Source organism: Schistocerca cancellata, chromosome 3 (assembly GCF_023864275.1).
Source record: "Schistocerca cancellata isolate TAMUIC-IGC-003103 chromosome 3, iqSchCanc2.1, whole genome shotgun sequence".
Classification (NCBI taxonomy): Eukaryota; Metazoa; Arthropoda; class Insecta; order Orthoptera; family Acrididae; genus Schistocerca; species Schistocerca cancellata.
Genome location: NC_064628.1, coordinates 388544606 through 388559115, shown reverse-complemented (window position 1 = coordinate 388559115; position 14510 = coordinate 388544606). Strand labels below are relative to the sequence as shown.

General features: G+C 37.9%; 1 protein-coding gene across 1 annotated transcript in view; it reads right to left on the bottom strand.

The window, feature by feature from the left end:
• Nucleotides 1–14510, bottom strand: part of LOC126175100 (U3 small nucleolar RNA-associated protein 6 homolog) — a 124923-nt gene that overhangs the window by 78722 nt on the left and 31691 nt on the right. The window contains exon 2 of the mRNA XM_049921653.1: nucleotides 5532–5658. Coding sequence (XP_049777610.1) covers nucleotides 5532–5658 — 127 coding nt within the window. The remainder of the gene's footprint in view (nucleotides 1–5531; nucleotides 5659–14510) is intronic.

The window sequence follows — 14510 nt, the reverse complement described above, 5'->3', positions numbered from 1 at the left end:
CTCCTGGTTCTCAAAAAAAAAGCACGAATGTCAAAATCGAAATTCAAGGCAACGATGATGATTTTTTTTTTTTTTTTTTTTTTTTTTTTTTTTTTTTTTTTTTTTTTTTTTTTTTTTTTTTTTTTTTTTTTTTTTGGACATCAAAGGGATTGTGCACATTGATTGGGTACCAGAGGGACAAACAGTGAATCAGCATTACTACATTAGCGTCCTGGCTACCCTGCGTGAGCGAGTACGGAGAAAACGGAACGATTTGTGGAGAAAAAAGTCATGGATCCTTCACCAAGACAATGCCCCAGCTCACAGTGCGTTGTCAGTGAAGACGTTTTTGGCAAAACACAACATTCCCATCTTAGATCATCCACCCTACTCACCTGATTTGGTCCCCTGTGACATTTTTCTTTTCCCTAAAGTCAAGTCAGCTTTGAAAGGAACTAGATTTGAGACTGTTGAAGCAGTAAAAGAAAAAGCGACGGAAGTAATGTATGGACTTACCGAAAATGATCTGCAGCATTGCTATGAACACTGGAAAATTCGTATGGAGCGGTGTAGAGACCGAGGAGGAGAGTACATTGAAGGAGATAACATGAAATTGTAAATAATTGTAAATAAATGTTTTTTCCAGCATCAGTCCGGTTTTTTTCTAGCCGCACCTCGTAGCTAATACAAATTAGAACTGAAATTTTGTAATCTATGATACAAACAAATTCATCATAATCTTTGGATGTTAAGCACATCTCAATTGACAATTACACAACATCCTAATTTATATGCTAATTACAACTTTTGTATAATTAATTACATTTTTTATTTTAAAGAATGATGTCAGCAAACATCTTTGGATTACACCAAGTGGTTGTAATTAAACTGATGGCATTCCAAGTGCTACAGTATGGGCTGTTTACATCACAGCAGGCTGAATCACCATAGATACATTCATTAATTGGTGTATGCTGAAAAAAATAATAATTCTACTTTCTGCCACCATGTGAAAATATGGTGCTGTAAGTGAAATGTTTCTTGCTTTGATGTCAATATGCTGTTAGTTGCTTGGTGGCACACGTTGATTTTTTTTGTGAAGTGGCTGTTGGTGTAAAGGACTAAGGTTGGAAGTTTTCCATATGAAACACAATGGCTACTCAGAAGAAAGAACATGCACAGCTGGTAAGGTTTTTTTATCATACCAGCACCAATAGCAGCACTGCACTACGTGAATAGAACTGACAAACACCTTTCAATAAATGGGAAAAAATATGATTAAGAAATTTGAAGAAACTGATATTTAAGTGGTGCAGCAGGGATACAGAGGCAACCCATTCCCATGGCAGCTGTTTATGAATTTTCTGTAGCTACAGCCAGCAATGCAGCACATGCTTCAAATTCTGCAGCCAGTGCTCAAGCTGTGTAATGGGAATTCTCTCTCTCCTGGTCAACAGTTCTAAAGATTTTGCCACGCGTTTTACACAAGATTCAGGATGGGCACCTTTGGCCAGTGAATATTCTTCAGACAGATGAGGCACATTTTACTCTGCACAGTGCCGTGAATACACAAAATTGTCACATATGAGGTACTACTAAACCACATGTTCTGCAGGAACATCCACTGCACTCAACTTACATGACTGTGTGGTATAGTACGATTTGACAAGCCTCTTCATTCTGGGCCCGTTTTTCTTCGAGGAGATGACACCTCATGGGCATATTAGGTGTACAACACAATTACAGCTTTGCAAAAATGCAACTGTGACCACACCACTATTTTCATCCAATATTGGCTGACACCACATGCCTCTCACCAGGTGAAAGATTTGCTTCGAGAAACCTTTGGTAACAAGCACATCATCTCTACGCAATTTCAAAATGTGTGGCCTTCCAGATTCCCAACCTTAATTCACACCAGTTCTGGGTACGGGAACATTTGGAAGATCATGTCAATCATGGATGTATCCGGGCTCTTCCTGTTCTGAAGGATAGCATACGACGACATATTGCACTGATTACACCGGATATGCTGCGAGCAACTGTCGACCATGCAGTGTTATGGATGTAGCATGTTGCTGAGTAGGGAGACTGTATTGGACCCGTGTTGTAACTTGTGACCACACCTTAATAAAAGTGCCCGAACCACTGTTATCATGTGTGTGATTGTGCCTCCCCTTTTTCTGCACCCACATCACATTCTGATCGCTTGCAGTGCCATATTTTCACCTGGTGGCAGAAAGTAGAACTATTTTTTTTCCAGCATATTCCGTAAATGCACCAATTAATGAACATAACTACAATGTCTGTGTCCTGCAGTGTGCCAGTTACTGGTCAGCAATAAACAAAAAAAGAACAAGAAGTACAGTCTATTGGGCAGCCAGTGTGTGTGTGTGTGTGTGTGTGTGTGTGTGTATACCAATGTTTCAGCCACTGTAGCAATTAGTCATCATCACGGGACAATGCCGCATTCAAATCTTATGCAGTGTTATTTTGTCCAGCTCTGTCAGTGTTACAGGGATGCCATTGATTTTTGATTGGATGGCACAATTGGAGAGCCAGGCATGGGTTTAGAGTAGTTATTTTTAGTGCCACACCATAGTATTTTGCTGCTGTGGTGCCTATCTGCACCTGACATAAAGCAGTACATTACACACTTAAGACCACTATGTTCATAGCTGCAACTGATGAGGTAGCCTCACAAGCATTATTGGCCAGCAAGCTGTCTGTTGCTGCTGGCAGCCAGTAGTTATTGATGTAATTCGTGCCAGTATAACACTTTCCAACGTTGACTGCGTTGTATCTTTCCCTCGGTGGTAAGAGACTGCATAGCTGGTTCATAAACTAACTGAATGGTGAAGTAGTAGCTTAAGTGGCATACTTCCTAGAAATTTTATGTTCCTCTTTAGCATATGTTAATATATGCCTTTATCTTTTCCTCGTCCGTGAAGCTCCTCTTTCATGATGGGGTCTACACAAAATGACAAATTAATGGGAAAAAAAACAAGACACTGTATGAAAAACAGAAATGTGCAGTATACAATTTGTGTATTAGTATGCTCTGAAAATATGAGATAGTTTTGTTACTAGCAGAAAGGACGATGTATTCATTAATTTCTTTTCAAATGTAATTCAGTTAAAGAGTTTTGTATCAGTCTAAAGAGAGTACAGTTTCTAATGTTTGCAATGTCACTGAGTAAGGGTTCCTCTTAAGTTACAACTTTATATACGTAGAATCAATTGAGAAAAGCAACACCATCACCTACAAATGGACCGTGCATATTAAAATACTGCAGTATTCAAATGAAGTTTTGGATTGAGGACAGCTTGTTCTGAAAATGGTCCCTATTTTTTAATTTTATAATATAAGGAACAATTTCCCGAACTGTGTTCTGCGAAAAATGAATAAGTGCTCCGCAAGAAACTACTAATAGCACGGTTTTTATCACTCAGATTTTGATACTACTGATTATTTTTCAAAAATTTTATTACAGTTTCTGTGTTAATAGTTATGATTTAAAGTTGGAGTAATCACTGAAAAAGTAGGTTTTTCCTCATTCTTTAAAATTTTATTAACCTTTAAAAGAAAAAGAGGGTTCTGTCAAAGTACAAGTATTCTCAAAGCCTTCCTTCCGTCAGAAAAAAAGTATGGGAACTCCTGATGTGTGGATATGGTCACAAAGGCACATTCAGTGTAGAAGGTTTGTAACATATTATGAGACTTGTATACATTCCGTATTAATTTGTGTTTTGAAGTTTATGATCATCAGGTCTACAATTAGTGCAAATAAGTTGACCAATATCGGATTCTACACTGAGGTGACAAAAGTCACAGGGTATCTCCTACCCATGTGTCAGACCTCCTTTTGCCCAGTGTAGTGCAGCAGCTCAACATGTCATTTGAAGTACCCTGCAGAAATACTGAGATATGCTGCCTCTATAGCCGTCCATAACTGTGACAGTGTTGCCGGTGCAGGATTTTGTGCACTAACTGACCTCTCGATCGTGTCCCATAAATGTTTGATGGGATTCATATTAGGGATCTGTGTGACCAAATCATTTGCACAATTTCTACAAAAGGTTCTTCAAATGAATCACAAACAATTATGGCCCAGTGACATGGTGCATCGTCATCCATAAAAATTATATCATTGTTTGGGAATATGAAGTCCATGAATGGATGCAAATGGTCTCAGAGTAGCTCTTACCAACAGAAATTGGGACTCATCAGAATAGGCCACAGTTTTCCAGTCATCTAGGGCCCAAGCTGTGTGGTGACGTGACCAGGAGAGGCACTGCAGGTGGTGTCGTGCTGTTAGCAAAGGCACTCTCATCACATGTATGGTCCCATAGCCCATTAATATCAAATTTCACCACACTGTCATGACTAAGATGTTTGTCACATGTCCCACATTGAGTCCTGTGGCTATTTCATGCAGTGGTGCTTGTCTGTTAGTACTGACAACTAACTGGTATTCTTGCCACACACTTTACACTGTGGATCTCAGACTATTGAATTCTCTAACAATTTTTATAATGGTAGGTCCCCTGTGTCTAGTTCCAACTACCATTCCGTTTTCAAAGTCTTAATTCCCATTGTATGGCCACAATCACATCTGATACCTTTCCACATGAATCGCCTGAGTACAAAAGAAAGCAGTGTCTTTTTATATCTGTATTCACGCATATTGCTATCCCATGATTTTTGTCACTTCAGTGTAACAGTTCTGTATAATGGGTTTTGTGTTCAAAGTCTTTTATGCTAAGTGAAAGTTTTATCTAACATATTTCCTAACGTTTGTTTCTCAGTCTGTGTACATTTACAGTGCTTGTCTACCTTTCCTTGATGTTCTTACCACACTTCTGGCAAAATCTGTATTATATTTGCTATTGATTAGGTGATGTGGACACACAAAAGTCTCACAGATAAGCATCGAAATATAGTAGTCTGTAACCATTAACTGCTTCTAATATGATAGTGTCAGCAACCAAGCTTGGCTAAATGAAGGGCATTTTTTATATAATACTACAGACTGAAGCCCTGTCTTGCTGAACTAGTGTTAAGCATTATGCCTATCTTCAGCAGCATCATTAAAAGTATTCATACTGCATAAGATGCAATGCACACACACACACACACACACACACACACACACAAATTCATGTAAGGCAAATAATATTCAGCTCCTTGATAACAAGAGCAGCCAGACAGATGAGGTCAGTTCAATGTATTAGCCTCTAAATCCAATGAATTCAGCCTAACAATATTTCAAAACATAGGGATAAAGAATGAAACGTTAAAAACAAATCTATTACATTTACCTCAACAGGCTTTGCACACTCCACCAGCAAACATCATTAGCTCCCTGAAAAGGAATAACTATTCTGATTGTTATCACTAACATCTTGTGCTGAATCGCAATCGCTCTATGAGTCATTTTGTTTACAACTGTTAGACGTTAGTGCAAATAAATGAGATATGTACAGATCATCCTCCTAAAACATCAAGTGAGTGTTCTGATGATTCAATACAATGCAGAAACAAGCATTACCTCTTTCCGAATTTTGACCAGTTTCATTACATCCATTTCATATTGTATGTATCGAAGAAAATCTTCTTTGCATTTGGTTCTCCTCATCAGTTTGTACTCAAAATCTTTCCTTTTCTTTATAATTTGCCTGAAACAGAAACAAAAGTAAAACAAAAGTTGACTACAATGCACAATTAATGACCCTATTCACTGCCTCATCACAAAATATAGCTCGTTCTACTAATACTCCGAACAGTAAAAATTTATATTGAAAAATTTATATTCAAGGTCATTTTACAGAATCACTGTCTAATTTCTGCTGTTATTTCTACTGATACTGCTTGCTTCAACTTCCACTGCACTCCTTGGTCATTCAAATTTAAACTGGTCTTGTATATGTGGTTCATCTGTAATTATATGGAGTTATGTGACGTAGTTGAATTATCTTACAGTGGCATTTTGCTAGGATCACTATCATGAACAAAACATACCTTACTACTTGTTTTCTAAACAATAAACATGTCAAATCATTGTTGTCTTCAAACTCTGAATGTAGTTTGCAGATATTAAATCTTCTAAGGGTCAACTGTTTTAATTAATTTAAAAAATGTTGCACAGTTTGTTATTCTACTGTAAACATTGTCACAGAAGAACGTCATTAATCGCAATGTTGTTGCAGTTTGCAAGTTTGTGGGTGTGAACCATGTTTAACTATCCACACGTTATAATCAGGGACTGCTGGAACGCTCACACAGAACACATTGAATATCTGAAAATAGAGTATCAAAGCTCTTCAGTGTAAGAGATACAAATGTCTGGTAATATCCCTCTTGGTGGCTTTCTCTTTCAGAAAGAATGAAAGGCAGTTTTTAGAGAAATTTCGACAATACATACATCTCAAAAGTAACAAAAAATTCTACCAAGTGCTACGTGATATCACTCTTCCACAAAAATTTTGCACTTTATCATTAGTGACTTTTGAATTATTACTTATTTGTGGCTGAAAGTAACATAAGTAACACACAGAAACAAATCATCAATATAACTGAAACCAAACAGATGTGACAGTTGCCCGTACGTTACGATCTTAATTTCATTCATCACATCAGTAAATGATGTTTTTGGAAAGCCTGTAACTGTGTCATTCATGCTTTAAATAACGAAAAGCTGCACCAGGTACATACTTTTTCATGTTTAGCACAACGCATTTTGAAAATTTATTCTCATTTTCAAGTGCACTTTTTTACAAAAATATTTTTTGCGACTTCTGCAGGTGTGAGTTTCTGCCTCTTGCACTGTAGTTCTCTTTTTTAGGTTACACTACAATCATAAAAGAAGGTTGTATTCATGGAAGAATCCTGGAGATACTAGAAGGTATCAGATAGATTATATAATGGTAAGACAGATATTTAGGAACCAGGTTTTAAATTGCAAGACATTTCCAGGGGCAGATGTGGACTCTGACCACAATCTATTGGTTATGAACTGTAGATTAAAACTGAAGAAACTGCTAAAAGGTGGGAATTTAAGGAGATGGGACCTGGATAAACTAGCTAAACCAGAGGTTGTACAGAGTTTCAGGGAGAGCATAAGGGAACAATTGACAGGAATGGGGGAAAGAAATAAAGTAGAAGAAGAAGGGGTAGCTCTGAGGGATGAAGTAGTGAAGGCAGCAGAGGATCAAGTAGGTAAAAAGACGAGGGCTAGTAGAAATCCTTGGGTAACAGAACAAATATTGAATTTAACTGATGAAAGAAGAAAATATGAAAACGCAGTAAATGAAACAGGCAAAAGGGAATACAAACGTCTCAAAAATGAGATCGACAGGAAGTGCAAAATGACTAAGCAGGGATGGCTAGAGGACAAATGTAAGGATGTAGAGGCTTATCTCACTAGGGGTAAGACAGATACTGCCTACGGGAAAATTAAAGAGACCTTTGCAGAAAAGAAAGCCACTTGTAAGAATATAAAGAGCTCAGATGGAAACCCAGTTCTAAGCAAAGAAGGGAAAGCGGAAAAGTGGAAGGAGTATATAGAGGGTCTATACAAGAGCGATGTACTTGAGGACAATATTATGGAAATGGAAGAGGATGTAGATGAAGATTAAATGGGAGATACAATACTGTGTGAAGAGTTTGACAGAGCACGAAAAGACCTGAGTCGAAACAAGGCCCCGGGAGTAGACAACATTCCATTCGAACTACTGACGGCCTTGGGAGAGCCAGTCCTGACAAAACTCTACCATCTGGTGAGCAAGATGTATGAGACAGGCGAAATACCCTCAGACTTGAAGAAGAATATAATAATTCCAATCCCAAAGAAAGCAGGTGTTGACAGATGTGAAAATTACCGAACAATCAGTTTAATAAGTCACAGCTGCAAAATACCATGTATGGAAGTGAAACATGGACAATAACTAGTTTGGACAAGAAGAGAATAGAAGCTTTTGAAATGTGGTGCTACAGAAGAATGCTGAAGATTAGATGGGTAGATCACATAACTAATGAGGAGGTATTGAATAGAATTGGGGAGAAGAAAAATTTGTGGCACTACTTGACAAGAGTAAGGGACCGGTTGGTAGGACATGTTCTGAGGCATCAAGGGATCACAAATTTAGCATTGGAGGGCAGCGTGGAGGGTAAAAATCGTAGAGGGAGACCAAGAGATGAATACACTACGCAGGTTCAGAAGGATGTAGGTTGCAGTAGATACTGGGAGATGAAGAAGCTTGCACAGGATAGAGTAGCATGGAGAGCTGCATCAAACCAGTCTCAGGACTGAAGACAACAACAACAACAACAACAACAACACAATCGAAAAATGGGACAAAGTAACTCTTGGGGCAATTTTTATATGACAATGTTAGAAATGATTTTTTTTTCTCTTTGCTTACAAATATTGTGCCTCCTCCATTACACAGAATATATATATCTCTCTCTCTCCCTCACACACACACACACACACACACACACACACACACACACACACAATCATCACTTACACTGCCTTTTTTCATAATGAAAATAAGTTTCAAAGATACAATGACAGTACGGTTCCACAAAGAGTTTGTATACAGAGGTTTTACATTTTTTGTGGATTACATTATTTATATTGTCAATTATAAAATTTATTTTACTGTTACTGACCACTAAATTAACTCAATTATTGATCAACAAGGTAGAAAAAGACAGACAGCTACTTACTGCAAAGAAGACACCTCAAGTTGCAGACAGGCACAATTAAAAGACACGTACACAAAGCTTTTGACCACAGCCTGCCCCCACAGGGTGTGGGGGCAGTATGTTACTGCAGGTGGAAGCCAGCATACTTAAGAGAGTGGAAAATGTGTTTTAAGGATAACTCCCATCTGTGCAGTTCGGAAAAGCTTGTGGTGGAGGGAAGGATCCAGATGGCTCAGATAGTGAAGAAGCCAATGGAATCAACTGTGGCATGTTCAGCTGCATGTTGTGTCACAGGGTAGTCTATTTTGCTCTTGGCCACAGTTTAGCGATGGTCGCTCATCCTGACAGACAGGTAGTTGGTAGTCATACCCGTATAAACAGCTGTGCAATTATTGCAGCAGAGCTGGTACATGACATGGCTGCTTTCACAGGTGGTCTGGCCCCTGATGGTGTAGGATCAACCTGTAATAGGACTGGAATGGGAAGTGCTGAGTGGGTGGACTGGGCAGGTTTTGCACCTGGGTCTTCCACAGGGATATGATCCTTGTGGCAAGGGGTTGGGGCTGGGAGTGCCATAGGGATGGACTAGGATGTTGTGGAGGTTAGGTGGCTGGGAAGTATCTCGGGTAGGAGGGCCCTCATTTCAGGGCATGCCGATAGGTAATCAAGGCTGATGAATAAGCCAGTGAATATTTTCTGTTAGAAGTCCTTTATGAAGATGTCTGCTATTGTACCAGATATGGGAAGTCATCTGGTTGTTTATAATCGTCACTGTGCAAAGAAATTGTAGTTGATAATTGGTTCTAATACCTCTATAAGTTCAATAACTTCAGGTTGTGAACACTTTTTGCTTTAGTAAATTGCTATTTATTGCTGCAATGACTTCTTTAGCAGGGATATTGGAATATATGTTTTTGATGTCAAGAGATATAACTGTCTTATTGGACATCCATCCTTGTGTACTTTAGGTTGGTATCTTAATATGGGGTCTTTAGGGTTCCTGCAGTAGTTGCACACTGCAAAAATTACCGAAAATTACTTAGAAAGGTTATTAAGAAATCAAGAAAAATGCACATAATGTCAGAAATCAGTAATTCTGACACACATATAAGGCTATCTGGGACGTAGTGAAACAGGAGACATGACAACCAGCCACAGAACAGGATAACGTCACTTCTGAACTGAATGAAATGGCTAGAAAAGATGAGTGACAGGTAGCAAATGTGTTTAATAATCATTTGTTAAACATATTAGAAAGTGAAGGGACAAAAAGCTCATGAGAAAAATCACAGCAGTATGTTAAAAAAGTTCTCTCATAAAATTCAATCACATGAATGTATCACCAACTTCTCCACCTGTCTTTAAGAAAATTATAAATTCTCTCAAAAATAAAAGCTGATTGTATTTCCAATACAGTACTCAAGATTTGTCCCTATACAGGGGTGGTCCATTGATAGTGACTGGGCCAAATATCTCACGAAATAAGCATCAAACGAAAAAACTACAAATAATGAAACTCGTCTAGCTTGAAGGGGGAAACAAGATGGCATTATGGTTGGCCCCCTAGATGGCGCTGCCATAGGTCAAACGGATATCAACTGTGTTTTTTTAAATAGGAACCCTCATTTTTTATTACATATTCGTGTAGTACATAAAGAAATATGAATGTTTTAGTTGGACCACTTTTTTCGCTTTGCGAAAGATGGCGCTGTAATAGTCACAAACATATAAGTACGTGGTATCACGTAACATTCCGCCAGTGCGGACGGTATTTGCTTCGTGATGCATTACCCGTGTTAAAATTGAGGTCGATATCATGTTGATGTATGGCTATTGTGATCAAAATGCTCAACAAGCGTGTGCTATGTATGCTGCTCGGTATACTGGACAATGCCATCCAAGTGTCTGGACCGTTCACCGGATAGTTATGTTATTGAAGGAAACAGGAAGTGTTCAGCCACATGTGAAACGTCAACCATGACCTGCAACAAATGATGATGCCCAAGTAGGTGTTTCAGCTGCCGTCGCGGCTAATTCATACATCAGTAGCAGACAAATTGCGCAAGAATAGGGAATCTCAAAAACGTCAGTGTTGAGAATGCTACATCAACATCGATTGCACCTGTACCATATTTCTAAGTACCAGGAATTGCATGGCGATGACTTTGAACGTCGTGTACAGTTCTGCCACTGGGCACAAGAGAAATTACCGGACAATGACAGATTTTTTTTTGCACGCATTCTATTTAGCGATGAAGCATCATTCACCAACAGCGGTAACGTAAACCGGCATAATATGCACTATTGGGCAAAGGAAAATCCACGATGGCTGCGACAAGTGGAACATCAGCGGCCTTGGTGGGTTAATGTATGGTGCGGCATTATGGGAGGAAGGATAATTGGGCTCCATTTTATCGATGGCAATCTAAATGGTGTAATGTATGCTGATTTCCCTTCGTAATGTTCTACTGATGTTACTACAAGATGTTTCACTGCATGACAGAATGGCGATGTACTTCCAACATGATGGATGTCCGGCACATAGCTCACGTGCGGTTGAAGCGGTATTGAATGGCATATTTTATGATAGATGGATTGGTCGTTGAAGCACCATACCATGGCCTGCACATTCATGGGATCTGACATCCCTGGATTTCTTTCTGTGGGGAAAGTTGAAGAATATTTGCTATCATGATCCACCGAAAACACCTGACAACATGCGTCAGCGCATTGTCAATGCATATGCGAACATTACGGAATGCGAACTACTCGCTGTTGAGAGGAATGTCATTACACGTACTGCCAAATGCATTGAGGATTATGGACATCATTTTGAGCATATATTGCATTAATGTGGTATTTACAGGTAATCACGCTGTAACAACACATGTTCTCAGAAATGATAAGTTTACAAAGGTACATGTATCACATTGGAACAACCGAAATAAAATGTTAAAACGTACCTATGTTCTGTATTTTAATTTAAAAAACCTATCTGTTATCAAGTAACAACTGTTAGTCTAAAATTGTGAGCCATATGTTTGTGAATATTACAGTGCCATCTATCACAAAGCAAAAAAAGTGGTCCAACTAAAACATTCATATTTCTTCACACACTACACGAATATGTTATTAAAAAAAATGGGGGTTCCTATTTTTTTAAAAACGCAGTCGATACCCGTTTGACCAATGGCAGTGCCATCTAGTGGGCCAACCATAGCGCCATGTGGTTTCCCCCTCCAAGCTGGACAAGTTTCGTTCTTTGTAGTTTTTTAGTTTGATGCTTATTTTGTGAGATATTTGGCCCAATCATGATCAATGGACCACCCTGTATAATAAGACCAGTCTTATCTGAAATATGTAATGCATCACTAACTCAAGGCTTTTTCCAGACAGACTGAAATGTGCCATTGTTAAATCTCTCTCTAAGAAAGGTGATAAGAGAGATGTCAATAACTACTCACCTGTTTAACTGTTGACAATTTCCAAAATTTTTGAGAAGGTGATGTTAAACTTAGGAACAGTAATATCAGCAAATCACAGTTTGGGTTTCAAAAGGGTTGATCTACTGAGAATGGCATTTACATGTTCACCAGATTTTACAAGCACTGAATAATATAATAGCGCGCCAGTTGATATTTTCTGCAATCTATCTAAGGTATTTGACTGTGTGAATCATAGTTTTTGCCTAGATTAATTTGAAGTTTTATGGGTTTGGTGATACAGTGGATGTCCTATCTAACCAAAAGAAGTAGTATTTCAGCAAATATAGTCTGGTGATAGAATTATGACTGGGGAAAAATCAAGCATGGGGTTCCCCAAGGCCCAATCTTAAATTCATTATTGTTCCTCACATACGTAAACAATCTTCCATCTAATATACAACAAGCAGAATTAGTTCTTTTTGCAGATGACACTAGTAATTAATCCAAACATACATACAGCAACAGAAGAAATAGTAAACAATGTTTTTAAAAGTATCATTGACTAATTTTTTTGCGAATGACCTCACCCTCAATTTTTAAAAAAGACAACACTCACTTCTACGCATCTAGGAGTTTTACACCAAAGATAAGCGTAACACACGACAACGAAATAATAAATAGAGTGGATACTTGAAACTTTTTATATGTCCATATTGATACAGATTTAAATTGGAAACTGCATATTTTGGAACTCCTGAAACAACTTAGTTCAGCTGCATTAGCACTTAGAATCATTGCAAATTTTGGGGAGAGACAAATCAGTAAATTGACGTATTCTGCGTATTTTCATTGAATAATGTCATATGGAATAATGTTCTGGAGTAATTCATCTTTAAGAAAGAAAATCTTCCTTGTGCAAAAGTGTGCTGTAAGAATAATATGTGGTGCTCACCCACAATCATTTTGTAGATGAGGAGTTGGGCATTTGACTAGTTGCACAGTATATTTATTCCCTCATGAAGTTTGTTGTAAATAATCTGCAGCACTTCAAAAGGATTGACGATGTATATAACGACAACACAAGAAAAAAAATGGCCTTCATTCCACCACATTAAAACTGTCCTTAGCACAAAAAGGGATACACAATGCTGCAAATTAACTTTTGATATTTTATCCAGTGTTATAAAATTTCTGACAGAAAACAAAATAAAATTTGAAAACAAACTGAAAAAGTTTCTCCTTGACAACTCCTCCTTTTCCACAGAAGAATTTCTATTAAAGGATAATGGGTACGTCTTTCTAAGTCACAACATTTGAAGACACTTAGAAATGTTCAAAATGCAACCATATGTGCAAATTAATTTGTGATGCGAATGTAAATGATTCATTCAACATCATCAAGATCTAACAAGCAAAAGGATAAATGGAACATGAAACTAAGTAACTAACCAACTCCCGGTGATATATTTCTTTTCTATTCTGTCAGTCTGAAATGCGTTGACCTTAACTGTTCTTTGCTTCTGTTGTGGAATTGTTTTGTTGGATCTTTGTTCAGATGTACTACATTGTTTTCTGTAAAAATTTAAAAGGTTTTTCAATGGGTTCACTTTCTTTCATAATGACTTTTGTGTGGCTTATCTGCTTTTATGGTTGTTGCCTGATTTTCTCTAAGTTTTTGTTTATATTGCCTATTGTTTTGAATCTTTTATTGTGTCTATCGTTATCTTCATACCCAATTAATTCCTTCTCTATGAGTTTATTTAGTTTGTGACTTACAGCAGATTTCTGATTGCTGTTTAGTTTTGCAATGTCTGTTGCATTCTTTTTAGTCACTATGACTGTTTTAATGTGTTCACAGACAGGTTTCTTTTTTCATTATATTTCAAACCTTTGTCTCATGGTTTAACTGTTTTCACTTTTTACTGTGTCTATGTTGCTCTCTACTCCACTGTAGAAAGTCAGTGTGTTTTTAACACTGTTCCCTATTACCGTATTTACTCGAATCTAAGCCGCACTTTTTTTCCATTTTTTGTAATCCGAAAAACCGCCTGCGGCTTAGAATCGAGTGCAACGCAAGCAGAAGTTCTGAAAAATGTTGGTAGGTGCCGCCACAACTAACTTCTGCCGTCGAATATATGTAGCGCGACAGAGGCATGCTTTGTAGGCACAAAGATAAATACTGGCGCCAAAACCTCTGCGTCAGTAAATAAATTAAAAAAAAAAAAAAAAAAGGGTGGAAGACGAGCTGTTTGTTCTCCGCCCCGAGTTTCAACCACTGCATTTTCATACATTATCCAACGAAGTAAATATAAATTCCGTATTGTTCATCTTCGAATGTAGCAAAATTTCAATGTACTGCGAAAATCAGACTGGCAAGACAGTTTGGGATGTTT